General features: G+C 36.5%; 1 protein-coding gene across 2 annotated transcripts in view; it reads right to left on the bottom strand.

The window, feature by feature from the left end:
- tgfbr1a (transforming growth factor, beta receptor 1 a) overlaps positions 1-24,180 on the bottom strand; it is a 94,773-nt gene that overhangs the window by 7,709 nt on the left and 62,884 nt on the right. Inside the window, exons 4-10 of one of the 2 annotated variants that reach the window (XR_001609226.1) lie at positions 23,869-24,099; positions 22,177-22,344; positions 21,106-21,262; positions 13,036-13,160; positions 12,264-12,394; positions 7,377-7,548; positions 6,995-7,151 (exon numbers count right to left, since the gene is read on the bottom strand). Coding sequence is in view for 1 of the 2 variants with exons in the window: in XM_016272203.1 (XP_016127689.1) it covers positions 7,423-7,548; positions 12,264-12,394; positions 13,036-13,160; positions 21,106-21,262; positions 22,177-22,344; positions 23,869-24,099 (938 nt within the window). In the remaining variant the exon portion in view is untranslated. Of the gene's footprint in view, positions 1-6,257; positions 7,152-7,376; positions 7,549-12,263; positions 12,395-13,035; positions 13,161-21,105; positions 21,263-22,176; positions 22,345-23,868; positions 24,100-24,180 lie in introns of those variants that run through there. The other variant, XM_016272203.1, reaches the window with a different exon arrangement.

Here is a 24,180-nt window from a genome sequence, read left to right as displayed (position 1 = left end):
ATCTGGTGCGAGGCTAGTGCCCATATGAGTGACCCGGTTGGGATCCCATATGTGTATTTCCATGGTAAAGTTACTAGAGCCGTGTTTCACCTGGCAGACGATGTTCTGCCGTCTCTAAATGATGCAGCCATGAGCCATCTCAGAGACTTCCATGTGCAGTAGGGCCCCTCGGGGTTACTCCACGTGAGTAAATGTCACTTAACCCTCTCTGGGAGGAGGTGACTCCGCAGTGTGTCCTCTTCCAAATGGAAGGGCATGCTTTCCCAGTGTTATCCAAGTCCTACTGTTGGGTTGCGAGGAACAGCTGTAGTTGACCTTCTCTGTGTAGAGCCCGGTCCTATCGTCTGCCTTATAGGAAGGATCAGGAGGCCTACACAGGGCACTGGAGGGGGCAGCACCTGTGGCGTGTTGGTAGGGATCCAAATTCGTCGGTCATCACCGATGTGACGTCGAGAGCGACTGACTGAGAGGGAACGTCTCGGTTATGTATGTAACCCTCGTTCCCTGAAGGAACGTCACATCCAGTCGCCACAGTTGCTGTACCACCACTGAGCTGCCGGGTCACCTGGCTCGGCTCCTCAGCGAAAGCATGAATTAATGCTGTGCACCTGCTGCCTCTTATACCCGCACTGCGGGGTGAGGCAGCCAAATGTGAAATCCGCATGCCAATGTCCATTGGCTCATTTAGTTACACTCTAAGTGGATTGGTCTCTTTGGCGAGATCCCAATTCGTCGGTCATCACCAACGTGACGTCTCCGTTACATACATAACCGAGACGTTTTTTTACATGTGCTGTTTCTTTTGGCCGTGAGACCCATTTGTTCTGCTCCTGCATTTTCCCCTTATCTGATTGTTGTATTGTGTTGTGTTGAGGTCAGAGGCGTAGCCATCAATTCAGAAATGAGGGGGACATATTAAATATAATACCAGGTTTTATTTTTCTTATCTCTTACTTTTAATTGGCTAAGAAATCAAATAGGCCTACACTGCTTTACAATAACCAATCATTTTTTTGATTAATTTTTTCCTGCATTTTCCTAATAACAATTTTATTATTGGTTTATATACTACAAACACCTTTTCCCATTGTTTTCACAGAATAAGGCAGCAAATATATACTGTAATAAATGATTTCAATTTGCAATGCATTATTCCTGTATTTTATTTACTTATTATCTGGAGATGACACACATAAACCATACATTGTCGCAGTCGTGTATTTATTGTCTTCATGTTTCATCAGTCAAACATTTCTGCTTTATATTCAGCTAAATACAGCTAGCCGTTTTTGTCCATATTAGGGATTTCCTGGCACGTTTAGGTTCTTAATTCTATGAGCCTGTTTTGGACTTTTTGCACGAGAGTGCCCTCAGACTTCAAGTATGAATGAAACTTACACTGCATGAGAGTGTTAGAACTTCATAATGATCACATCGCCTCATTTTGGAGATGAATAAAACATCAGGTCATGCATAGACTATCTTGTCTCCTTAAATTTAAATTCAGATTTATTCACACTGGCCCTTCAAAACCTCTATTTGAACACACTTTGCCTGAAAAAATTACGAATTTGCTTTTTAGAAAAACACATCCCCCTCATATTCTACCCCCATGGTTGCGATAGAAGCAGCACGTGGACTTTGACAAGTTAAGAAGAAAGAACAAATGAGATGGTAGACTTCCAAATCACCAGAGAACCTGTTAGACACCTGCAACACCTGAACTAAACCAGATGGTTACCACTGCTGCACCTTACAGAGGACAGGCCCACGCCTAGTGGTTCATGTGATTCAAAACTGCCAGAGAAGAAGAAAAAATGTGGCAAAAATCAAAATAGGCATCTAATGAAAATAATTTGTTTTCTGTGATGAACACAGAAGAGACAATGTGTTGCACTGAAGTACAACCAGCTTTCAAGAAATACACCAAATTCTCCAAGGTAAAATAAGTACCTATTTATGAATTTCAAATTTACAAGTTTAACACAGAAAAAAAGAGATATCCAGTACCATTTCAGCATTCGTCTTCTCATCCATTAACAGTGATTTATCTGACACTTCCTCAATCTGACCCGTGAACACTCCACTCTAAATGACAACATGACACTGAAGAAGAAAATAAGACTCTAATCGCCAAGTGTTTCAAACATTAGGAGCACTGGAATACTATCATCATCTGCAATTTCTTCAATGAAACAAATAAAACATACAAACATTTCTCATTGCAAGCACTTTGTACAAATCAATGTCACATCTAAATGAATAAGCCTTTATGCACACTGAGGTAAATTATCATATTTGTCCAAAGAGGTATGCTTTGACATGAATTATTTTTGTGTTTTGCACAGTAGTGTTTTTTTAAAGTGATGTTTCAATGTCATCAAAAACCCAAACTGCATTTACACCAACCACAGAGTAGGCATTCAATACAAAAAGGCTTCTGGAATGACTAAAATACAAAGAAAACTGACTGTGAATAGCAAAATTGGTCTGCACATACACCATAACCTTGGAACGAACAAAGAAGAACAAAGGTATAATTTTACAGATCCATTCTGGTTTTCGGGGACTGGAAATACCAATAATACGTGACTTTGCAGAAAGCAGAAATCTTTATAAAATCGAGGCACTTGTATTGCATCATGCACTGGAGAACACAGTGAGAGTGCATATCATAGTGTAAGCGTTCCTGGCTGCATCCCACATCATTTCCTGCCTTTTTGAGCAGGAACTCATTCATTCATCGAGTTAATGCCAATGTGGGTTGCAGAACAGTTTGGTGCTATTGTAGTTTGACCCCCTTTTAAGCTCAAATTGAAAATACTGAATGCTCAACATGACACCAAAGTGACCATGTAGTCATACGACAGCATGTTTCCTATATAAATATATATATATATATATATATATATAGCAGGTCAAATAAGTATTGAACACGTCACCATTTTTCTCAGTAAATACATTTCTAAATGTGCTGTTGACATGAAATTTTCACCAGATGTCGGTAACAACCCAAGTAATCCATACATACAAAGAAAGCAAAACAAATAAGTTTATAAAATAATAAAATGGAATGACCCAGGGAAAAAGTATTGAACATGCTTACTGAAATTTATTTAATACGTCATACAAAAGCCTTTGTTGGTAATGCCAGCTTCAAGACGCCTCCTGTATGGAGAAACTAGTCGCATACATGGCTCAGGTGTGATTTTGGCCCATTCTTCCACAATCCACACAAACAGTCTTCAAATCTTGATGGTTCTCTGGGCCTCTTCTATGAACTCGGATCTTTAGTTCTTTCCATAGATTTTCTATTGGATTCAAGTCAGGTGATTGTCTGGGCCATTCTAGCAGCTTTACTTTCTTTCTCTGAAACCAAATGAGAGTTTCCTTGGCTGTGCGTTTGGGATCATTGTCTCGCTGGAATGTCCACCCTTGTTTCATCTTCATCATCCTGGTAGATGGCAGCAGATTTTTTTATCAAGAATGTCTCAGTACATTTTTCCATTCATCCTTCCTTCAATTATATGAATTTTGCCAGTGCCACACCATGATGTTTTTGGGGTGATGTGCAGTGCCATTTGACCTCCAAACATGGTGTGTACTGCATTATGGCATCTAAAGAGTTACATTTTTGTCTCATCTGACCAGACTATATTCTCCCAGTATTTTTGGAGTGCCAACCTTGACTAAATGTTGTGCAGCAAACTTTAAACGAGCTTCAACATGCTTTCTTCAGCAATGGAGTCTTGCGTGGTGAGCGTGTATACAGGCCACGGTGGTTGAGTGCATTACTTATTGTACTTATTATTTTCTTTGAAACAATTGTACCTGCTAATTCCAGGTCTTTCTGAAGCTCTCCACAAGTGATCCTTGGCTCTTAGAAAACTCTTCTGATAATTATTTTCACTTCTCTGTTAGAAATCTTGCGAGGAGCACCTGGTCGTGGCCGGTTTATGGTGAAATTATGTTCTTTCCACTTCCGGATCATGGCCCCAACAGTGCTCACTGGAACATTCAGAAGCATAGAAATCCTTCTGTAACCAATGCCATCAGTATATTTTGCAACAATAAGGTTGCGAAGGTCTTGAGAGAGATCTTTGCTTTTACCCATCATGAAATGTTTCTTGTGTGACACGTTGGTCATGAGACACCTTTTTATAGGCCATCAGTTGAGACTGAACCAGCTAATATTAATATCCACTGACAAGGGGCAGGATTGCTTTCTAATTACTGATAGATTTCTGCTGGTTTCTTGGCTTTCCATGCCTTTTTGCACCTCCCTTTCTTCATGTGTTCAATACTTTTTCCCTGGGTCATTCGACTTTATTACACATAGCTTAATTTCTGAACTTATTTGTTTTGCTTTATTTGTATGTATGGATTACTTGGGTTGTTACCGACATCTGGTGAAAATTTCATGTCAACAGCACCTTCAGAAATATATTTACTGAGAAAATTGGTGATGTGTTCAATACTTATTTTACCCGCGGTATATAAAATGTGTACACTGACACTTTAGTTAAAGTAAATGAGTAAATAATGAAAACTGAATCTTTAGAAAATATCTGAGCTGGTGAGGTTGTGAATATCTAGAGCAATCTAGACATTTGTTTCTTTCTTTGACTGTAATGTTCTGAAGGCTGCTGGTGATTGTTGGCATTGTGTTTCTAACAAAAATAAAGAGTGATGGGGAGTTGGAATCTGTCATCAATTATTCATTTCAAACCTGTATGTCTTTTGTTCATCTTTGACACAAATAAGGATATATTTAATAAAACTAAATTCCATTTAGTCCATTTTACTGTAACTATGACGCTTCACAAAGTTGATAGACATTGTAAAAGAAATCCTCATGAATCAAGCAATTTAATTCAAATCTTCTCTAAAGACACAATCGCTTTATATGAAGAACAGCACGATTTATATGGATTTCTTTTATAATCTCGTATGAACTTTTTAAAGTGTCAAACTTTTGGTTACATGGACTTTCAAAGGAGGGACTGAAATATCTCAGATTTCATTAAAAATATCTCAATTTGTCTTATTTAAGTCTTTAAGTATTTACATCTTATTAGTTTGAAATGACATGAGGGTGAGTAATTGATGACGATTTTCATTTCTGGGTGAACGATCCCTTTAAAGTAGCCTGGTTAACATCTTCACATTCTCAAGTCTTTGGTACACAGTGCTTTCCACCTGACTTGACTGTTAAAAACACCCCAGAAGATGCTTTCGGTTTTTATATTTGGTTGTCCAAATAAAAACAGATTTCTTTAAAATGTCTACAGACTGTCTAAAAAGTTTTGAGATCACATTCATTGACTTTTAGCACTCGTACCTTCCAGCTATAAAATAAAAAAACAATTAAAGGAGAACTTTTTGCTTAGCTTGACCAAATACAGACACACAGAGTTACACGATACATCCACGAGATTGCGGCTCAAAGACTGGCGCTCAACTATATGCATGAGGTCACAATCAATATGGAGTCTTTTACTGATCTGAATGAATCCGGCTCCATAAAAACAGCATGTACAGCAAAACTGGATAACTCACCCCGAGGAACATGTACAGACTCTATACACAGAGCAAAATACAATAGATAGGTCATAGTTAGCGTCTTTGTGAGCTACATGTGTCCATGTTTTCTTAAAGGGATAGTTCACCCAAAAATGAAAATTCTGTCAATAATTACTCCCCCTCATGTCCATCCAAACCCATAAGACCTTCGTTCATCTTTGGAACACAAATTAAGATATTTTTCATAAAATCCGAGAGCTCTCTGACCCTCCGTAGACAGCAAGGGTCCTACCACGATCAAGCCATAGAAATGTAGTAAGGACGTCGTTAAAACGGTTCATGTGACATCAGTCGGGACAGTCCTCCGCCATTATCGACGCATGTGCGTGGTGCTGCTGACGTAGAACACGCACTTCACCTTGTTCATAAGCAGAGGAAAGCAATATCGATAATGGTGGAGGACTGTCCCAGAATAGAAGAAATTGTTGAATAAAGTTGTCATTTGTTTTCTTTGCGCACAAAAAATATTCTCGTAGCTTTGTAAAATTATGGTTGAACAACTGATGGAACCACATGGACCATTTTAACGATGTCCTTACTACGTTTCTGTGCCTTGATTGTGGTAGGACCCTTGCTGTCTATGCAGGTTCAGAAACTCTTGGATTTAATCAAAAATGTCTTAATTTGTGTTCTGAAGATGAACGAAGGTCTTACGGGTTTTGAAGGACATGAGGGTGAGTAATTATTGACAGAAGTTAGATTTTTGGGTGAACTAACCCTTTAAAGTCTGAAGGTGCATGAATGAAAACTGTAAATACTACAGAAAAATATAATCGCATCTTCATCACGACAGCACCATCCTTTCAAATGTGCATAAAAACATACACATCCTTATTACATTAACGTAGATGTGCTGTAGCTAAGTTGGCCTTTGTACAAATGGCTTTTGATGACTAACCCAGCTTTCTGGCTGGTCCCTTCAGGCTCACTCTTGGTCTCTGGAAAGAGAGTACGGTGAAGCCACATTATGAAACCACTTCTACATAATCAGGTGAGTCTTTGGAGTTTCTACTACAGCAATCAGCAGAATTTTATTCTTTTTACTTTCAATGTACTTTTTCTTCAACTGATGAGTTGTTTGCAAACATCTGCTTGGTGTAAATCCAATGTCGATTGTAAAGAGACGTAGCGACTTGATACCTACAAAGATCCTTTTTTTGCCAAATATGGTAAACAGGACTGATTCAGAGCAGTGGCACTTCCTGGGACAAACACTGCAGCATGCCATTATGTACAGTATTTGTTTCTGTGTTAATCTACACGTGAATATACGAGCATACAAGCAAGTCAGATATGTACATCTAGAGACAAGAGGCTATATACAGAAACAAGTCCAAAAGGCTCAAGTTCAATTTGAAAAGCACATCAATGACACCGAATGGCCATCTGTGGTTGTTGTTTGGTGACTCACCAGATGAAGCATGGCTGGTAAAGTTGATCTGAGGTGTTCTTGCATGATGAGGAGGTATCTGTTCATGGACAACAGTGAAACAGCATCAATCGTTTCTGGTCCCTCGATATTCCCGATTGAAGTAAACCTCAATACCGGATGTAGGTCCCTCGCTGTCCTCTCTAGATGAGTGGAGGGAGTGTCTCAATGACACCGAATGGCCATCTGTGGTTGTTGTTTGGTGACTCACCAGATGAAGCATGGCTGGTAAAGTTGATCTGAGGTGTTCTTGCATGATGAGGAGGTATCTGTTCATGGACAACAGTGAAACAGCATCAATCGTTTCTGGTCCCTCGATATTCCCGATTGTAACCTCAATACCGGATGTAGGTCCCTCGCTGTCCTCTCTAGATGAGTGGAGGGAGTGTCAAGATGATGAGAGTTTTGCTCTAGATCTTGATTCCTTCTTGCTGACTGAGCTGGGATAGAGACTTTTTCACACGAAGTGCGGTGAGGCGAGCGCCTCCATTGGCGTACCAGCATTCCCTCATGATCTTTGCCATCACACGCAGGGCCTGCGGGCAGGAGGAGACAGATGCTATCACAGGTATAATTATTATGCTATACACATTCCCTAACCTTCTTTTGCATCTCTTGCGTACATGCACAGAGAGAATGACTGCTAAAACTACTGAGCTTTACCAGCCATATATTGCTGTTACCAATCAATTAATCATTTGGCATTGGTGAAAGTCGGTAAATCTTTATGTGCGTCCATATGCATTGAAAAAGTGCAAGTCATGATGTCTTGCATGAAGTCAAAAAGGCTCACAAAACAGTCTTTGCATTCACACAGACTCAATGTGAATCATTAACGGCCCTTACTGAGTCTACAAATGACTCCCTCAATCAGGGAGGGGGGAGGGGTCTTCGCGATCGCGACATCAAGACGAATCTAAATGAACTGGGAATTGTTACTACGATGACAATTTGGAAATTTACATCAGCCTATTTACTGTTGTTGATATGACAGCATGTAATTAAAGATAAATATTCATGAGAGTTAGTACTGATAACTAATACTCAAACTATTAACAGTAATTTTTGTTAATTGAAATAAAGCTGAAATTAATATAAATATTCAAAGAAGAAAATAATATTGCCTTGGCAATTGAATAAAACTAAGTAAAATAAAATAAGCTGAAGTACTAAAATAATCAAAATTAAAATAGAATTCAAAAGCACATTACAATAACTAAAACTAAAATAAAAAAATCACTGAATATATGAAAATTCCTATCTAATTCAAAATATTATTAAATGCTATAATAGTATATAAATAATAAAGATGATATTAACAGCATAGTTTTGTTAATAATGGCACTAAAAACATACAAATATTTTATAAAATGTATTACTGGTTAACATGAGGTTGAATTGACTGTAATGGAAATGTGTTGGAACCATAGGCTAAACAACACCTTTTTACCTTTTTTCAGCAGGCATACACATTTTTTACATACCAACTGACATACGTATTACAAAACAATGATATTTATATGACAAAAATACACTCAGAATCACTAGAGTGACAGCATAAAACTGGAATAAAATTATTCAAAATACTCTAGTTGATGTAAATTAAATCTTCATACTGAATATACTAAAATGTCCCTTCAACATAGCAGTCACTTTAGGTAAAATCTAAAGTAAGAAGCTATGACCTCAGTGAACTAAAGCGCTTCTGAACAACCATCTTTATCAAGCAATGTTGTAATTTCTCAACTCAAGTCATTTGGCTCCTCAAACCTTTTAATTCAAGAGCCACTGCCTCGCTTGTCAATTTTATGACCCTATAGTACATTCTTAACTTTGCCAAACATAAGCATTAGTTTAACTACTTAAAGTCATATAAAGAAAACTTAAGATGAAAGAAAACATTGCATTTAGTCACTTCTGAAAACCCTGGACATTTAGTTGTGTTTTTAATGCAGAGAGCAAGAAGCATCTGCTGTGGCCTTCTCTCGTCCTTTTTATCACACATCACCGTCTAGACAGCTCTTTCTATTAAACACACCTGTGCATACAGAAAAACGCTCCAAACAAACTTTAACTCAGGTGAACTCTGAGTTTGATAAGCTTTTGAAACAGATGAACTTTCAGAAACTAATTCATGTGAATCAGCACTTTGAAAGAGTGAGGTGCGCAGGTTCTTATGGTCACATCAGGACTGAATGTCAGTGTCATCTTAATTACACTGTCTGTATTTAACAAAAACGACAAGAGCACTCAGCTACATGGAAGTCACATCCAAAATCAATCAAAGCCGTAAAAAGTGTTATTAATTTTTTGTGACTGGGCACAGCATTCATCCTTGCAAACCCAAGCAAGTCTACTTTAGAAAGATGAAAATAAAGTTCCTCTAAATTAGGGGTGGGTGATCTGATGATTTTATATTGTAATCGATCTCAAAGTTGGAGATGGTGACTCTTTATGTCCTTGTAATAATGTTACAACTACAGCAATGAGTGAATGGCTGCGCTCACTGGCCACATTATATCATGTGTCTTTCATGTGTCCTGAAATATTTGGAAAAAAAAAAAGAATATAAGCTAGGGCTGGGCGATTTTTCAGATTTTATCAATTAATTCGAATTTAATGTTTTGCCACAATTTTATTCTTTAGAAATCGAGGAATCACGATTTTGAATAGAAATATGACCAAACGTTAGAATCAGACTCTTTGACAATATACCAATGATAACAGTAAAGAGAAAAGAACGATCCAACCGCATGTCGGCGCATGTGATTTTAAGGAATAAGCATTCAATATTTCTTCAATGTTTTAATTGTAATATTAAATTACCTTTATTTCCCCCCAAAATTAATTTGTTTAATTTTCATTACTTAAAAGATAGATTAAATGAATGTTTTATGCCTTAAAACAAAATGTAAATACACAACACAGAATTTCTGAGCAAAAAAATCATAAGGCTATTGTAAGAATAAATGAAACTTGTTTTATGCTTATAAAATTAGACATGCTAAAACAGAATTTGGTTACAATAAAACATAAGGTTGGACAAATAAAACATTTCATAGGGCCCTAAACGTAATATTTGTTAAACGTTTAATAAATTGATGTTAAATTGTTTAAGTTTCATGATTTTAATTAATTAGACATGCTTTTTGATTAATAAAATGCAATTTAACCATTAAAAAGCAGTCCAGAACCCCCCCCCCCCAAAGCCGTAAACCTAGGGGAAACACTGTACATTGTACTTATATATTTTTAAATACCTATATGTAATTACATGTGTAATTAATTTCTGTAATTACATTTATAATTACACTTACAAGTGACCCATCCCTTACACCTTAATCCGCACTTAAACCTACCCATACCACCAAACCTGTGCCTAACCTTACCCATATCCCACCTCAATAGCAGCAAAAGTGTTTTGCAATACAATATGAACACAATAAGTACATTGTACTTATTTTTTGATGTAAGTACATAGTAGTTAAGGCCACATAATATAAAGTGTGACCGATGCCACATTTGATTGTCCAGATACTTGATGCGTCCTCCATCTTGGAACCGTCTATGCCGTCATTTACAATAACAATCAATGAGTTTCAAGATGTAACAACATTGTGCAGCATCTGGTTGTAAAAACCACCTAAATTTAAATTCCTGAAGAAACTGGATACATTTTCATATGTAAGAATGTACTTGTTTGTGTTTTTAATATATATGAACAGGTTTTTAAACTAAAGTACCTTTTAAATGCCTTGTTAGCTAACGGCTTCGTCCTGATGTATTGTGTTTGTTTAGCAAAAGCATCTTCTGAAGTCTACTGAAGATATAAATATTCATACATGCGTATAACTACAGTTGCAGTGCAGATGCACCAGCAACTTGCTCGAGTGTTGCTCTCGATATGTCCTCCAATATGGTGGACGGCTGACATATATAGGCCCATAGCAACAGCCGCTAATAGGGCATCTACCTATGTATAGGCCTCTGGTGACGATCTGCCCTAGCATAGATCCTGCTTTGCAAATGAGGGTCATTAAAATGCAGGACTTGCACAGAAGTTGATTCTCAAAGATGGATCAATACCAGTTGTTCGTGATCCAACTTTATATTCAGCACACACAAGTACCTCACTTTATATTTTGTTAATTTTTGCAATTCACCTTTCTGAATGTGCTTGCTAACACCAGAGCCATATTGTTATTTTTATTTTTAACCCGAAAATGCTCACCATCTGTATAATTCATTAACACACCTTTATTGCTTCTTAAAAATAAGTAACGACATAGCTCTCACAGTCTCTGTGAATACAGTCAGAGACAATGGGAGCTTTAGCCATATTAGCATACAGTGAGCTAACAAGCACATTCAGAAAAGCCATTTGCAAACTTTTACAAAATATAAAGTGAGGTACTTATGTGTTTTATTAACTGAAATCAAGCTGAAACAAGATAAGTATTAGATGGAAAACTTGCTGAAAATTAAAAATGGTGCCTTGGCAACTAACTTAAATAAATTAGTTTAAACTGGAGTACTAAAAGTACTAAAACTAAAACTGAAATAAAAACAAATTAAAGCTAAAATGAAATAAAAACTAATAAAAATCACAAAAGTCTGAAAATTAAAATGAAAACTGAAAATATAAAAATAAACACTACTTCTAAATATATAAACAATAAAAATGTATAAATAAAAATAAATAACACTAAGGGGGTTGGTTGAAGATCTGATGGCATTCAGTGTAAACATTTTATAACAATTCAGAAAATCAGACAGGGGCCACATATTTTTTCACAGCATGGGGCCCAGTATTTAATCCAGCATGTCTGTTTAGGTCTGATCTAATAAGCGTATACCTCTGCATCTGCTTTCCCCCCAAAAAACCACTTACAAAATGTGAAAATCAGAAACAGCCTTTTAATATTGGGCAGCACTATCATGAAATGTGTCTTTTATGCCGGCAAGCTGTGATAGCTCTGCAGACGCTTAGTTAGATTAGAGGCTTTTTACGACTGCAAATTGGATGTAATCGAATCTTCCCTTTCACAGCAGTAAAAAGCGCTTCAAGACAGAATGAAAAAAGTGTGCCACCTCCACTTATGCTGATAGAGTAGAACAAATGCTTGAAGAAATCAGAGGAAGAGCAATTTAATATAGATCAACAAGATGAAAATGGGCAGTTTGGGGTGAATAGATCATCTACAAACAAAATCATCCACAGAAAAAGGAATAAAGCTGAAGAAGTGCTCACCTCGCAGCTCTGCCACCTGTTAGGGATGTTGGCACGAAGCTTTTGGTCACACACTACCCGCTTCATGTCCTCTATTGACGGATCAGATGGTACAAGGTCATAGTAGGGCAGCTGGTAGTCCTCATGGATGCCTGAACAGAGAATGTAGCCCACAAGAGCATATCTATATATGCTGTTACAATAAAAGAGTACTGTACCTAATATATAACACAAAGTAGGCTCCAAAAACCTGAAACCAATCTGAGATTAATTATAATTAGTGCTGTCAAACAATTATTTGCATTAGGTAAAGTTTTTGTTTACATAGTATATGTATGTGTACTGTGTATATTTATTATGTACATATAAATACACACACATACAGTATATACTTTGAAAATATTTAAATGTATATACATTTATATTCTTATATTTTATATAAATATATTTAATATATAAAAATTATTTTTTTCTTAAATATATACATGCATGTATTTGTATTTATATATACATAATAAATATACACAGTATACACACATATATTATGTAAACAAAAACTTTTATTTTGGATGCGATTAATCGTTTGACAACACTAATTATCATACAATATAACATATTACATATTAATTATATCTAATCAGATAATAATAATAATTTGAAATGTTTTAATGCAAGTGTTTTTAAATTAAACTACAAAAATTTAAAAATCAATATACATGAACACAGAAAATAAATAAGACACTGAAGAACATAAATCCAGTCATTATCATCATTTTTTATCACAGTGTCGTACCTCCAATTGAACACCTGCGAGCAATTTCCCAAAACACCAGACCCAAGGCATAGATGTCTGCCCTTTTAAAAGACTCAAAATGCTTCATGTTAATGGAGTCATCCAGCACCTCAGGGGCCATATACCTGTGAACATGACAGATGACATTAGAAATCCCTCAGCTTAACATTATTTACACGGTTGCTCATTTTTACAAACTTTACAAAACAACCCACAGGAATGAACTACACATTTTCTGTGAAGAGCATGACTTTTGGTAAAATGTAACAATTTTCAGTATTACTTTTACTGGAATAAAGTGTGACACTGCCAAGCAGTTTTATCTGCTATTTTTCTTCAAGAAATTACCAAGATTAAAAACTGAGAAACATAATCAAGGAAATCAGTTATTACAGTTATATGAATACAGAGTGATCAAGTGATTACAAAAGATCATTTTTTCTGCAAAAATCCACAATTCTCAGAACAAATGAACTGATCAATCCATATTCATCTGTTCTGCCCCTGTAATGCAATAAATCCCATCGTAAATTGGAATGGACTGGCTAGACGGAGCACCAGGACTTCAACACCAATCAGGTTATATAAGAAAAGGTGTTTTGAAAGGGAAAAAAGTTCAGATTGGAGGCCGTCCCATTTTTAATATGTTAATTTTTTTAAATCTCCAATTATAATTAATTTGCGACCTGCACTTATCTGTCATCTTTCCAAACAAGCGAAATGAACGGACCACAACTGATTTCAGTAATTTAACAAAAAAATTACAGGTAACTTCTCTTATTAGCACTAATACAATTATATAAATAAATAATGATTTTTGGTGGATTTTTGCTGCAAATCAACACAAAAATTGCTGCAAATATCACCAAAATGTCTGAGAAAAAAAACTATTCAAATTCAGTCATTTTGGGCTGCAAAATAAGAAAAAAAGTATGCAAAATCCTGGTGGGAATTATACTGTATATGCTCATTTGGAAATTAAAGGAGACACTTTTATTTAAAGATATAAAAAATATACAGATTCACTAATGTAAGGTTTAACATTTAACTGTATCTTTGGATAATTTAATGCAAAATGTGTTAAGCAAAATGTGTTAAGGAATGAATGTATGAAGGCAGGACCTCCATAGACTTACATAAGAAAATGGTAAAAAAAAGGGTTCCACTTATTAGGTGGGATCCTTAACTACTAAGAAAGTTATTTCCTTTAACCAGGAAATTAACGTTCTTAGAATTGACAAGACGGTTGACCCTGAGTGGTCAGCTAAATATCTACAGTGGATCTAAAATATTAATAATTAATCATAATTAGTTATGGTTAATTATTCATATTTCCCCATGAGCTAAATTCGCTACAGTACTTACATAAAAAAACAAGTACAATGTACTTTTTGTGTTCATACTGTATTGTAAGACACTTTTGCTGCTATTGAGGTGGGATACGGGTAAGGTTAGGGACAACAGTGTAATTATAAATGTAATTACAGAAATTAATTACAAATGTAATTACATGCAGGATTTTTTTTTAAATATAAGTACAATGTAAAAACATGTATGTACACAATAAGACCACTGTATCAAATGATTAGTTTAAATCTAAGTATACAGAATAAGGCCACCTAATATAAAGTGGGAGCAAAAAAAAAACTTGTTGGATAATATGGCAGATAGCAACAGGCTGTTAAGGTAGGATTGCTCAAGGCGGAGCTTTAACAGTTCAGCTGCTGAGGGCGTCTTGTGGGTTGCACAGTGGCCTAAAACACGGTTTTCCTTTGAAAACCATAAAGACGGTTGTGTGTGTGTGTGCATGTAGTGTCCAGGGGGCATAGAAGAGAATGGGTGCACCGCTGAGAGCTTCTCGCTGTAGATTCGATGTGACACTCTTGTGGTGACAACAGGGGGAGTAGCATCCCTACAGCACTGTCCTTCACAGCACACATCTCACCCTCTGAGTGTCCTCTGAGTCATCTCAAGATCTCAGGCCTGTTGAGGGGGTCCGAGAAGTGTGGTTTCACTCTCAACAGTTTCAATAGAAGCTGTTTTTAGAATAACGAGAAAGTTTTGAGTTCTGAAACTTGCAGGATGTTTCATCAATGACCTCTTATATGTCAAAATATCAAGGAAATTTTGGTTTCTCAGTTCATGACCCCTTTAAATTTAATGATGGTACACTTTGTGATGTTGCTAAAAAGAATGTTATTTTGTGTATTTGGTGTAATGAAATGTGTTTATGCAGTTTAAGGTTAAAAAAACACATTATTTTCCACATACTGTACATTATTGTTTCTCCTCTATGCCCCGCCTTTCTGAAACGCGTAGATTTTTACAAAGCTCATCGGTCTGAAAAGTGAGGTGTGCTGTGATTGGCCAGCTATCCAGTGCATTGTGGTTGGCCGAATACCTCAAGCGTGTGACGGAAATGTTACACCCCTTACCATACTGTGATGCCGTGTCCCATAGCGATGAGACAAAAACATTAAAAGCCATTATAAACGAGGCATTTGTTGCATCCAGTGGGGACATAATTACGGATTATAATGACTTATACTGTCTTTTTACGCATTGCATCGCGCCGTAAACATAAAACCATGTCTGCATTTGTGATCGGAAAAATTACAAACAACAAGCGCTACTCTACACTGCTCAAAACTCGATTTTGAATCATCAGTGGCAAATCCTTTAAATATGAAAACTTACTTACAGTCTGTGAGTCAGAACAGCCGGCATTGTAGACTACTCTACCAGGATCAGGAAACGGTTTCAGTTTAAAATGCGCTGCACACATCTGAATATTTGGGTTGAATTGTTCTGGAACAGTGTTGTAAATACAACTTAACCACTAATTTCTAGTCATGTCCTCTTTTGGAAGGCCAAACAAAGTAGTTTCGCTTTCACAACGAAACACACAGCGCCTTCACGACTTGGCGGCGGCGGCAACAACAATACTACAGCGAGAATAATAGTTACGCCTTCTTTCTCTGTGTGAACATTTGGGCGGAGTTATGTAAATCTTCCCACATCGTGACGTAGACATGTGGGGGTGTGTTAGAACGAGCCGTTTTAGGTAGGCATGGCTGACTCTTAACTTTTATAAAGATTATCTCTTGGATTTGAGACTTTAGTCTTTGCAACTTTACAGATCTTCTTTATGCACCAAGAGCTTGTAACACTCCAAATAGAAAGGAAAAATTGAAATCGCATCATATGACCCCTTTAAATATATGTGTATATAGGTATATATGTATATGTATATGTATATATGTGTGTATAAAGGGCTGTCAATAGATACAATTTTTAATTGGATTAATCACACAATTTTCATGAAGTTAAGCATACAACATTTATCTTGTGTAACCAGGGCCCCAGACAAAAAAATCAATTAAGGAGCCATTGGCTCCTATAAGAAACAAAATTAGGTACCAAAATATTTTTTTAGGTGCCACAGAATAAACATGTTTTATTAATATTTTTAACCACTTGAACATTTCAGTCATACTGTCATGTGTTTATGTATCATCTTTTCTTGTCTTTATCAGCATTTTATTCCATCTTGTAGATGTCCTGGAAACTAAGGTTCACTTAAAGTGGGAACTAAACGTCTTTTCCGATTTGAGAACTATACAGTCACAAAGAATTGTTTATTACAAAGAATTTGTGCCAATATCACGGACCATAACTATGTCAGCATCACTTGGCCATTGAGTGTAGTTTGGGCTCCTCGTCAATACATCCTATAAATGTTGTCACATGTCTTTCACACATCCAGTCTGTTTTTCTTCATTAGTAAAATGCAGTTTTATAGGAGGTGTTGAATTGTATCTTTAGCTCCTTGCATTGTTTCTCATCATGTAGACAACAGGTTTAGTGAAAATATAGCGCATAAATTTAGCAAAATGCTCCTCTTTATAGCTGTTTTTTTTAGCTGACTGATGAGTTTATGTTTAACATATTTTCTGCGGTTTGAAACAATTAATGAGCAAAACAGCATACCTTTTGATGTCCATTCATGTTTATTTCATACTATAGCAGTAAAGAAAAATATATGAAGGGTTCACGTGATGCCACAACTGGAGCTGCTGTTAGCAGGTGTGTCATAAGCGCAGGTTTTCAGCAGAGATGAGGACTATTTTTCCACTAAAACTTTGATGCACGGTGGACAGTAACGAAGTAGTTGTACTTCGTTACTGTACTTAAGTACATTTTTCAAGTATCTCTACTTTACTGGAGTAGTTTTATTTGAGTAACTTTTACTTTTACTTCACTACATTCCAAAGCATAAGATCATACTTTTTACTTCACTACATTTCATAAAACTTATCGTTACTCTTTATAATATATCATGTGCTCCGAGACGCAGAAGCGGTGTCTGATTCATGAACGAACTGATTCTTTTCAATGAACCCGTTAAAAGCAAGTTACTATAATGTCGAATTTTAGGATTAATTATTGTAACTGAAATCATATTACTGTCAGTTGTTTGTGAACTAAATCTGCTGTAAAGGGTGATCTGTTTAAGCCCACTGAAATGCTTGAATGCAGACACATTAAGTGCAAGTGCATTGTCAGCAGCCATATCACCCTGTAGCCCAAGACTGGTTGCCCACTGAAGCTATGCAGGGTTGAGCCTGGTCAGTACCTGGATGGGAGACCTCCTGGGAAAACTAGGTTGCTGCTGGAAGAGGTGTTAGTGAGGCCAGCAGGGGGTGCTCACCCTCTGGTCTGTGTGGGTCCTAACGCCCCAGTGTAGTGACAGGGACACTATACTGTAAAAAAGCACCGTCTTTCAGATGAGACGTTAAAACCGAGGTCCTGACTCTCTGTGGCCATTAAAAATCCCAGGATGTCCTTAGAAAAAGAGTAGGGGTGTAACCCCGGCATCCTGGCCATTCGCCCATTGGCCTCTGACCATCATGGCCTCCTAACCAACCCCATATCTGCTGATTGGCTTCATCACTCTGTCTCCTCTCCACCAGTAAGCTGGTGTATGGTGGGCGTTCTGGCGCAATATGGCTGCTGTCGCATCATCCAGGTGGATGCTGCACACAGGTGGTTTTTGAGGAGATTCCCCCTTCTATGTAAAGCGCTTTGAGTGCCCAGAAAAGCGCTATATAAATGTAAGGAATTATTATTAACATCAGAGTCTCTATGTTTTAGGTAAAATAACACAGATTCAATAAAATAACTCATGCATGTTCATCTTCCCCGCTGCTGTAACCTCAGCAGTTTTACTAAAATGCAATGCATTTAGCCCTATGTGACGTCTGTTTTTATATTGTTTGTGAGCACCATAGACTGTAAAAAAAGATGGACGACGTATCGCCTATTCCTTCCACTATATAAAAGTGAAGTATGGCAGCTGCCATCTTGAGTAAATGACGTAATTTGGAGCCAGAGTCTGCGCAGTAGTGTCGTGAGGTGGAGCCGTGGTATCAAACTCCCGCAGACCCAGTCAACCATAACGACACGCCCCGTTTTTATAGCATCACATTACTAGCTAAAATCAAACTTATCACAAAAACGAACAATTGAACATATATCAGCGTGAAAACAACTACCTTAAATGACCAAAACCATCGTTCGGAAAATTGTATTGGAAGTGTAATTAATTTTTTTATTTTGACTCAAGTCCTATTAGTTTACATGGAGAGGGCAGGGTTTATGACCTGTACTGGAGCCAGCCACCAGGGGGCGATCAAAGAGCCTGCAGCTTCACTTTTCAGGATGTGCCGGCGCCGGCCTTTTTCAAATTAACAACGGTTGTTCACGGCGACGCAAAGAATTGTGGGTTATCTGTAGCAGCGAAGGATACACCTCATGCATCCTCCGAAATCCTGTGAAAGAAGGTCGCATTCGAAGGTCGCATTCGGAGTGTCCTACTTGCTTTTCTGAAATGAGACAGCCTCGATGACGTATGCAGCCTTCGAATGCGACCTCCGGAGGACGCAGCCTTCCAAATGAGACACAGCTATAGTCTAAGTTACTATGTATCTGGATCAACTAGTCGAGTAGACAAATATAAATGTTTATTCATAACAATGCTGAAAATATGTAAATGTTAGCTGATGCTAACTGTCTAGCTAACGAGCTTGCTGGTGCTAAATTAAGGTAATTTTTTTTTAAATAAAGTCCAAATATTTTTATTCAACCACCTAGATAGATTACATCTGAGGGAAAAAGAAAGGATGTGATGTTCAGAACATGGTAACTACAGTAATTATCAAAGTGGGAAGTGATGCCCTCTGGGGGCATTTGGCCAGGGGTGTTTTTACACCACAGACAAGGTTTGAGAAGAAAAAAATCGAATTATATTTTCCTTATTATATTTATTATTTCCTTATTGGTTATTTTGGGAAAATCCCAGGTATTTTGAGCAGTAGGATTATAAAAAAATATATGCTAATATAAAATTAAATGATAAAAGTAGCCTATATAAAACTGCAATATAAACATTAATCTATCGGTACTTTTTACTTAAGTACATGAAAAATCAAGTACTTTTGTACTTTCACTCAAGTAAAATTGAAAACTGAGTACTTTTACTTTTACTGGATTAATATTTTATTATACGGATCTGTACTTTTACTCAAGTACTTGATTTGTGTACTTCGTCCACCACTGTGCACATTGCCTCAGTTTATTATGTCAACATAACAAAAGATGTGATCACAAAACAATCAGGAAAAAACGCATTACGTGCAAGTTTTTAAATCATAACGTGTAAATTGAAATAGTTGCCAGTGGAGATCTCAGCAAAAACATCACTCGCAAATTAATATTTTTGGTCGCAAATGCAACTGATTTAGTCACAGTCTGGAGCCCTAGCGGATCTAAAATATGATCATGCAGAATAAGGTATTAATATGTGCTTTATAAGTACTAATAAACAGCAAATATGCTAGTAATAGGCATGCTAATAAGCAAAGTGTTACCATATATACAGTATACTGTATATATATATATATCGGTGCTTGTGTGTGTAAAAGCTTTTAAATACATTTTAAAGAAGTTTTGAAATTTTTTAACAAATATCATGAATTACTAATAAAACTCATAAATATTATTGCTCAAGTATTTAAGGGGCCGCACATCATGACATTTTACAACCTGAAGTACCCTTGCCCTGTCAAGGTCAAATTCTCTAATATTTCTCTAATATTTTAAGAGACTTGTTGACCTTGAATGTCATGAGACAGTATATTTATGATATAATTTTTAATGTATTATTTTATGTATTTTTTTATTTTATGTTAAGACAAAATATTTTTAAATATTAAGCAGTAAAGCAGTTTTGTTTCTATTCTTTTCTAGATTCCTTTCGAGATAGATTATTTTTCTTTTATCATAGAATGTTGTAAACAAGTAATTTTTGTATTAATTGCTTTGTCAAATGAATAGACCAAAAATAGATAAAAGATATAACTTTATATAAAAGAAATCAAAAGATAATAATAAATAAAATTAAATTAAATAGTTATTATTATATTAATATTTAAAGCATACTACTTAAATAAGGTTTTCTTTTCTAAGAAATGTATTCTTTTATCATCGAATGTTTATCATAGATTATGTGTAATCAAGTTTTAATTGCATTTTAAACAAATAGAGCAAAAAAAAACTAATAAAAAAACCAGGTCACTGACCTGTCTACAACAGCTTCTATTTGGTTGCGAGTGGGTAAAAGGTCAAAGGGTGCTTGTTATGTCACTTCTTTTTTTATTTCTGGGCTTTTCTTACCCTCTACTTCACCGAACAATACAGAGTAGACAGGAAAGAAGGCGTGAGAGCGATGTTATGTCACTAAATTACAACAAACAGCAGCTAAGTATTTTCTTACGAAACCGCTCAAATTAGCGCACGACTCCTTCTCTTTTCAGTTCTCACACAAGCTAGAATCATTGGGCGTTTCACAAAATCAATATTCTCAGGAACACAAAGCCCTAAGCTCAAGCAAACACTCCAGTTAGGAGCCGTATCGCTGTGCATTGGAATACAAATGTGGGATAGCGCATGTCTGTCGACTGGATCTAGAAGTACGTCGCTGTGAATGGTGCCGAGTGGTGAATTACTGACCTTTTAGTGCCCACTCTGTGGTTGGGTGCAATATCAATTGTGTCTGTGGCTGAGTCATGGCGCACTGCCAATCCAAGGTCAGCAATGCAGCAGGTACCATTCTTCTTCACTAAGATGTTTTTGGATTTCAGATCACGATGGGCTATTGCAGGCTTACCTGAGGATTGAACACGACACAGTACAGTACAGCATGAAACACGACTTCAAATTAATTGAAGGCTGTCTCTTTCATCTTGAGTTTTCTTTAACAGCAATACATTTAGCTGGTCACTTTATTTTCATCTACTTGACTGCATATAAAACATCACAATTATGTTTTGTGAGAACTTGTGTTACACAGTAGGGCTGCACGATATTGGAAAAAACTCATTGCGATATTCTGTTTTTCTGCGATATATATTGCGATATGAAAAAGAAATATCACCAGATGACTTGAACAGCTCTATTTGGGGGAAAAAATCAATGATTGGGGTGATTTTGTAGGTGAGTAAATCAGTACAGAAAATAAACAAATTACAAGCATAGATAAATATAATAGAACAAAGATGCAAATGAAATGAACAGTGCTTTACATTTTTCAGGTAAGTCTAACAGTATTCAGGTACAGAAATTGAATAATCAAATGTAAAATAACACTGCAAAGTCTTCACTGTATAAATTAAATCTAATAAATCGGTTTTAAAGCTACAAAATTTTCTCACACATCCATTTTCTTTCTCAATTGTTTACCTTCACCTAAACCATAAGCAACTGTGTTTACAAGGATACTTACAGAGACATGTATTTTGACAATTTCAAAGTCCAGTGACACGGTGTGAGCAAAGAAAACGATCATATGTAAAAATATATTATCGAGTATAAATATAACGGTCAGTATACTAAACATTGCACATCCTGCGATATGACTATCGCGGATGCGCACATCGTGATATCGATGCTGAAACGATATAGCATGCAGCCCTATTATACAGCATAAAACAGAATATTTCTATGAAAATCTGCATTTTCATGTAAATATGGCTGTGTTTCAGGAAGGATAAAAGAAAAAGTGATCTATGTATTGTGACTCACCCTGAGTGCCCACAATCTCCATATGTAGATGGGCCAGACCGCTGGCTGTGGAGAGAGACAGTTTGATCATGCCCTCTACTGTGACCGTGTACCTGTTCAGGTAGTCAAAGAGCGAGCCGTGCTCATGGTAATCAGAAACCAGCCACAGCTGAGTCCACGTGCCATTATCTGAGATGCACAGAGAGAGAAACCACTGAATGCTCTGTGCTTTGAGGGATAATAGAGTGTAAGCATATTCTGAACCATGGCTGTGCTTTAAACTTCTAAATATATCAACATCTGGCAGCTTTTATGTTTCTTTTCTAGGAAAATATTTTCAAGAATTGTGCTGAATGCTTTTTTGAGTGGCTTTATTGATTTTTTTAATTAAAGTGAATGGCATAACTAAAATGGTTACAAATAATTATTTGATTAAACTTTTCACAGACTATTTACTAAACAACTGCCAAAAGTAATTGAAAACCATGCTTATCATCTACTGACAAAACTATCAGATTTGTGAATGGCCACAGCCACCACTGATAAATGGGCAGTTCACTCAAAAATTAAATTTCTTTCATCATTTACTCACTCTCATGTTGTTCCAGTCATGTATGAAATCTTTCTTCTGCTCAACACGAGTTATTCTGAAGAATGTTGGGAACCAAACAGTTGACAGTAGCCACTGACTTCCTTTGTATTTTTTTCTATGGCTACGTCAACTGTTTGGTTACCCACATTCATCAAAATATCTTTTAATTTTTCTTTTGTTCTAAACTCATATAGGTTTGGAACAACTAGAAGGTGAGAAAATGCTGACAGAATAGTTTTAGTTTTGGTTAATAGTTAATAAGTAGTTAATAGTTTTAGTTTTTGGGTGAACTAGCCCTTTAATTGGCTAGGCAGATAGTCTATCACTAATGTACAGAGTTCCTAGTCCATTTGACCAATACATTTCAGTGACTTTTTCCATTATCTTCTAGGCATTTCTAATTACAGTTAAGGGAGTTTAACAAATACTTTTATTGAAGGATTAGTTCACCCAAAAATGAAAATTCTGTCATTAATTACTCACCCTCATGTCATTCCAAACCCGTAAGACCGTTCATCTTCAAAACACAAATTAAGATATTTTTGATGAAATCTGAGAGCTTTCTGACCCTGCATAGACAGCAACGCAACTACCACATTCAAGGCCCAGAAAGGTGGTAAAGATTGTTAAAATGTGATGCCATGTGACATCAGTGGTTCAACCATAATTTTATGAAGTTACGAGAATATTTTTTGAGCGGAAAGAAAACAAAACTTAAATGTAGTACTTTCATGAATGCATGTCGAAGACAAACACGGAAGAAAAGAAATTGCTGAATAAAGTCATTTTTTTCACAGTGTTTTCTTTGCGCACAAAAATTTAAAAAACATTGCTACAGAAATGTATAGAAAAATGTACAGAACATTTTCCATGATTTTTAGAAATAATTATTTGCATTATTTGCACTAATAATAACTTTTCCAGGCCTGGAAATCACAACTTTTTAAACTTCCCTGATATCCTTTTAGAACCCCTGACTGTTAAAACACTATATAATTGACTGATGGCACCACAAACAGAAATGTGAAACACTACCCACCTAAACACAAACACACACTGGAAAGCAAAGTTCAACTTAAGTTCAACTTAATGGAACTGAACTGCTTTCATTGATGTCTGACCTTTGTTGTCTGCAGCAATAAAGCCCAGGATGTTCTCATGACGAAGCATGACAGTCTGGTAGATCTCCGCCTCACGGAACCAAGAGCGCTCCTCTCTGGAGGAGAAGATCTTCACTGCCACCTCGTCTCCACGCCAGCGGCCCCTCCACACCTCTCCAAAACGGCCCTTCCCTATGCTCTCCTGGAGGATGATGGTCCTGGCAATGGTCCTCTGCACTAGCAGCGGCAAACCTATAGAAGACAAGAAACGGCAGTGAGGGAAAGTCAATTTCAGTCTGACAAATCATACTTCATACATTGCTTGATAACTCT

This window comes from Sinocyclocheilus grahami, unplaced genomic scaffold (genome assembly GCF_001515645.1).
Source record: "Sinocyclocheilus grahami isolate Dianchi unplaced genomic scaffold, SAMN03320097.WGS_v1.1 scaffold5.1, whole genome shotgun sequence".
NCBI lineage: Eukaryota > Metazoa > Chordata > Actinopteri > Cypriniformes > Cyprinidae > Sinocyclocheilus > Sinocyclocheilus grahami.
This window is presented reverse-complemented; position numbering and strand designations above follow the sequence as displayed.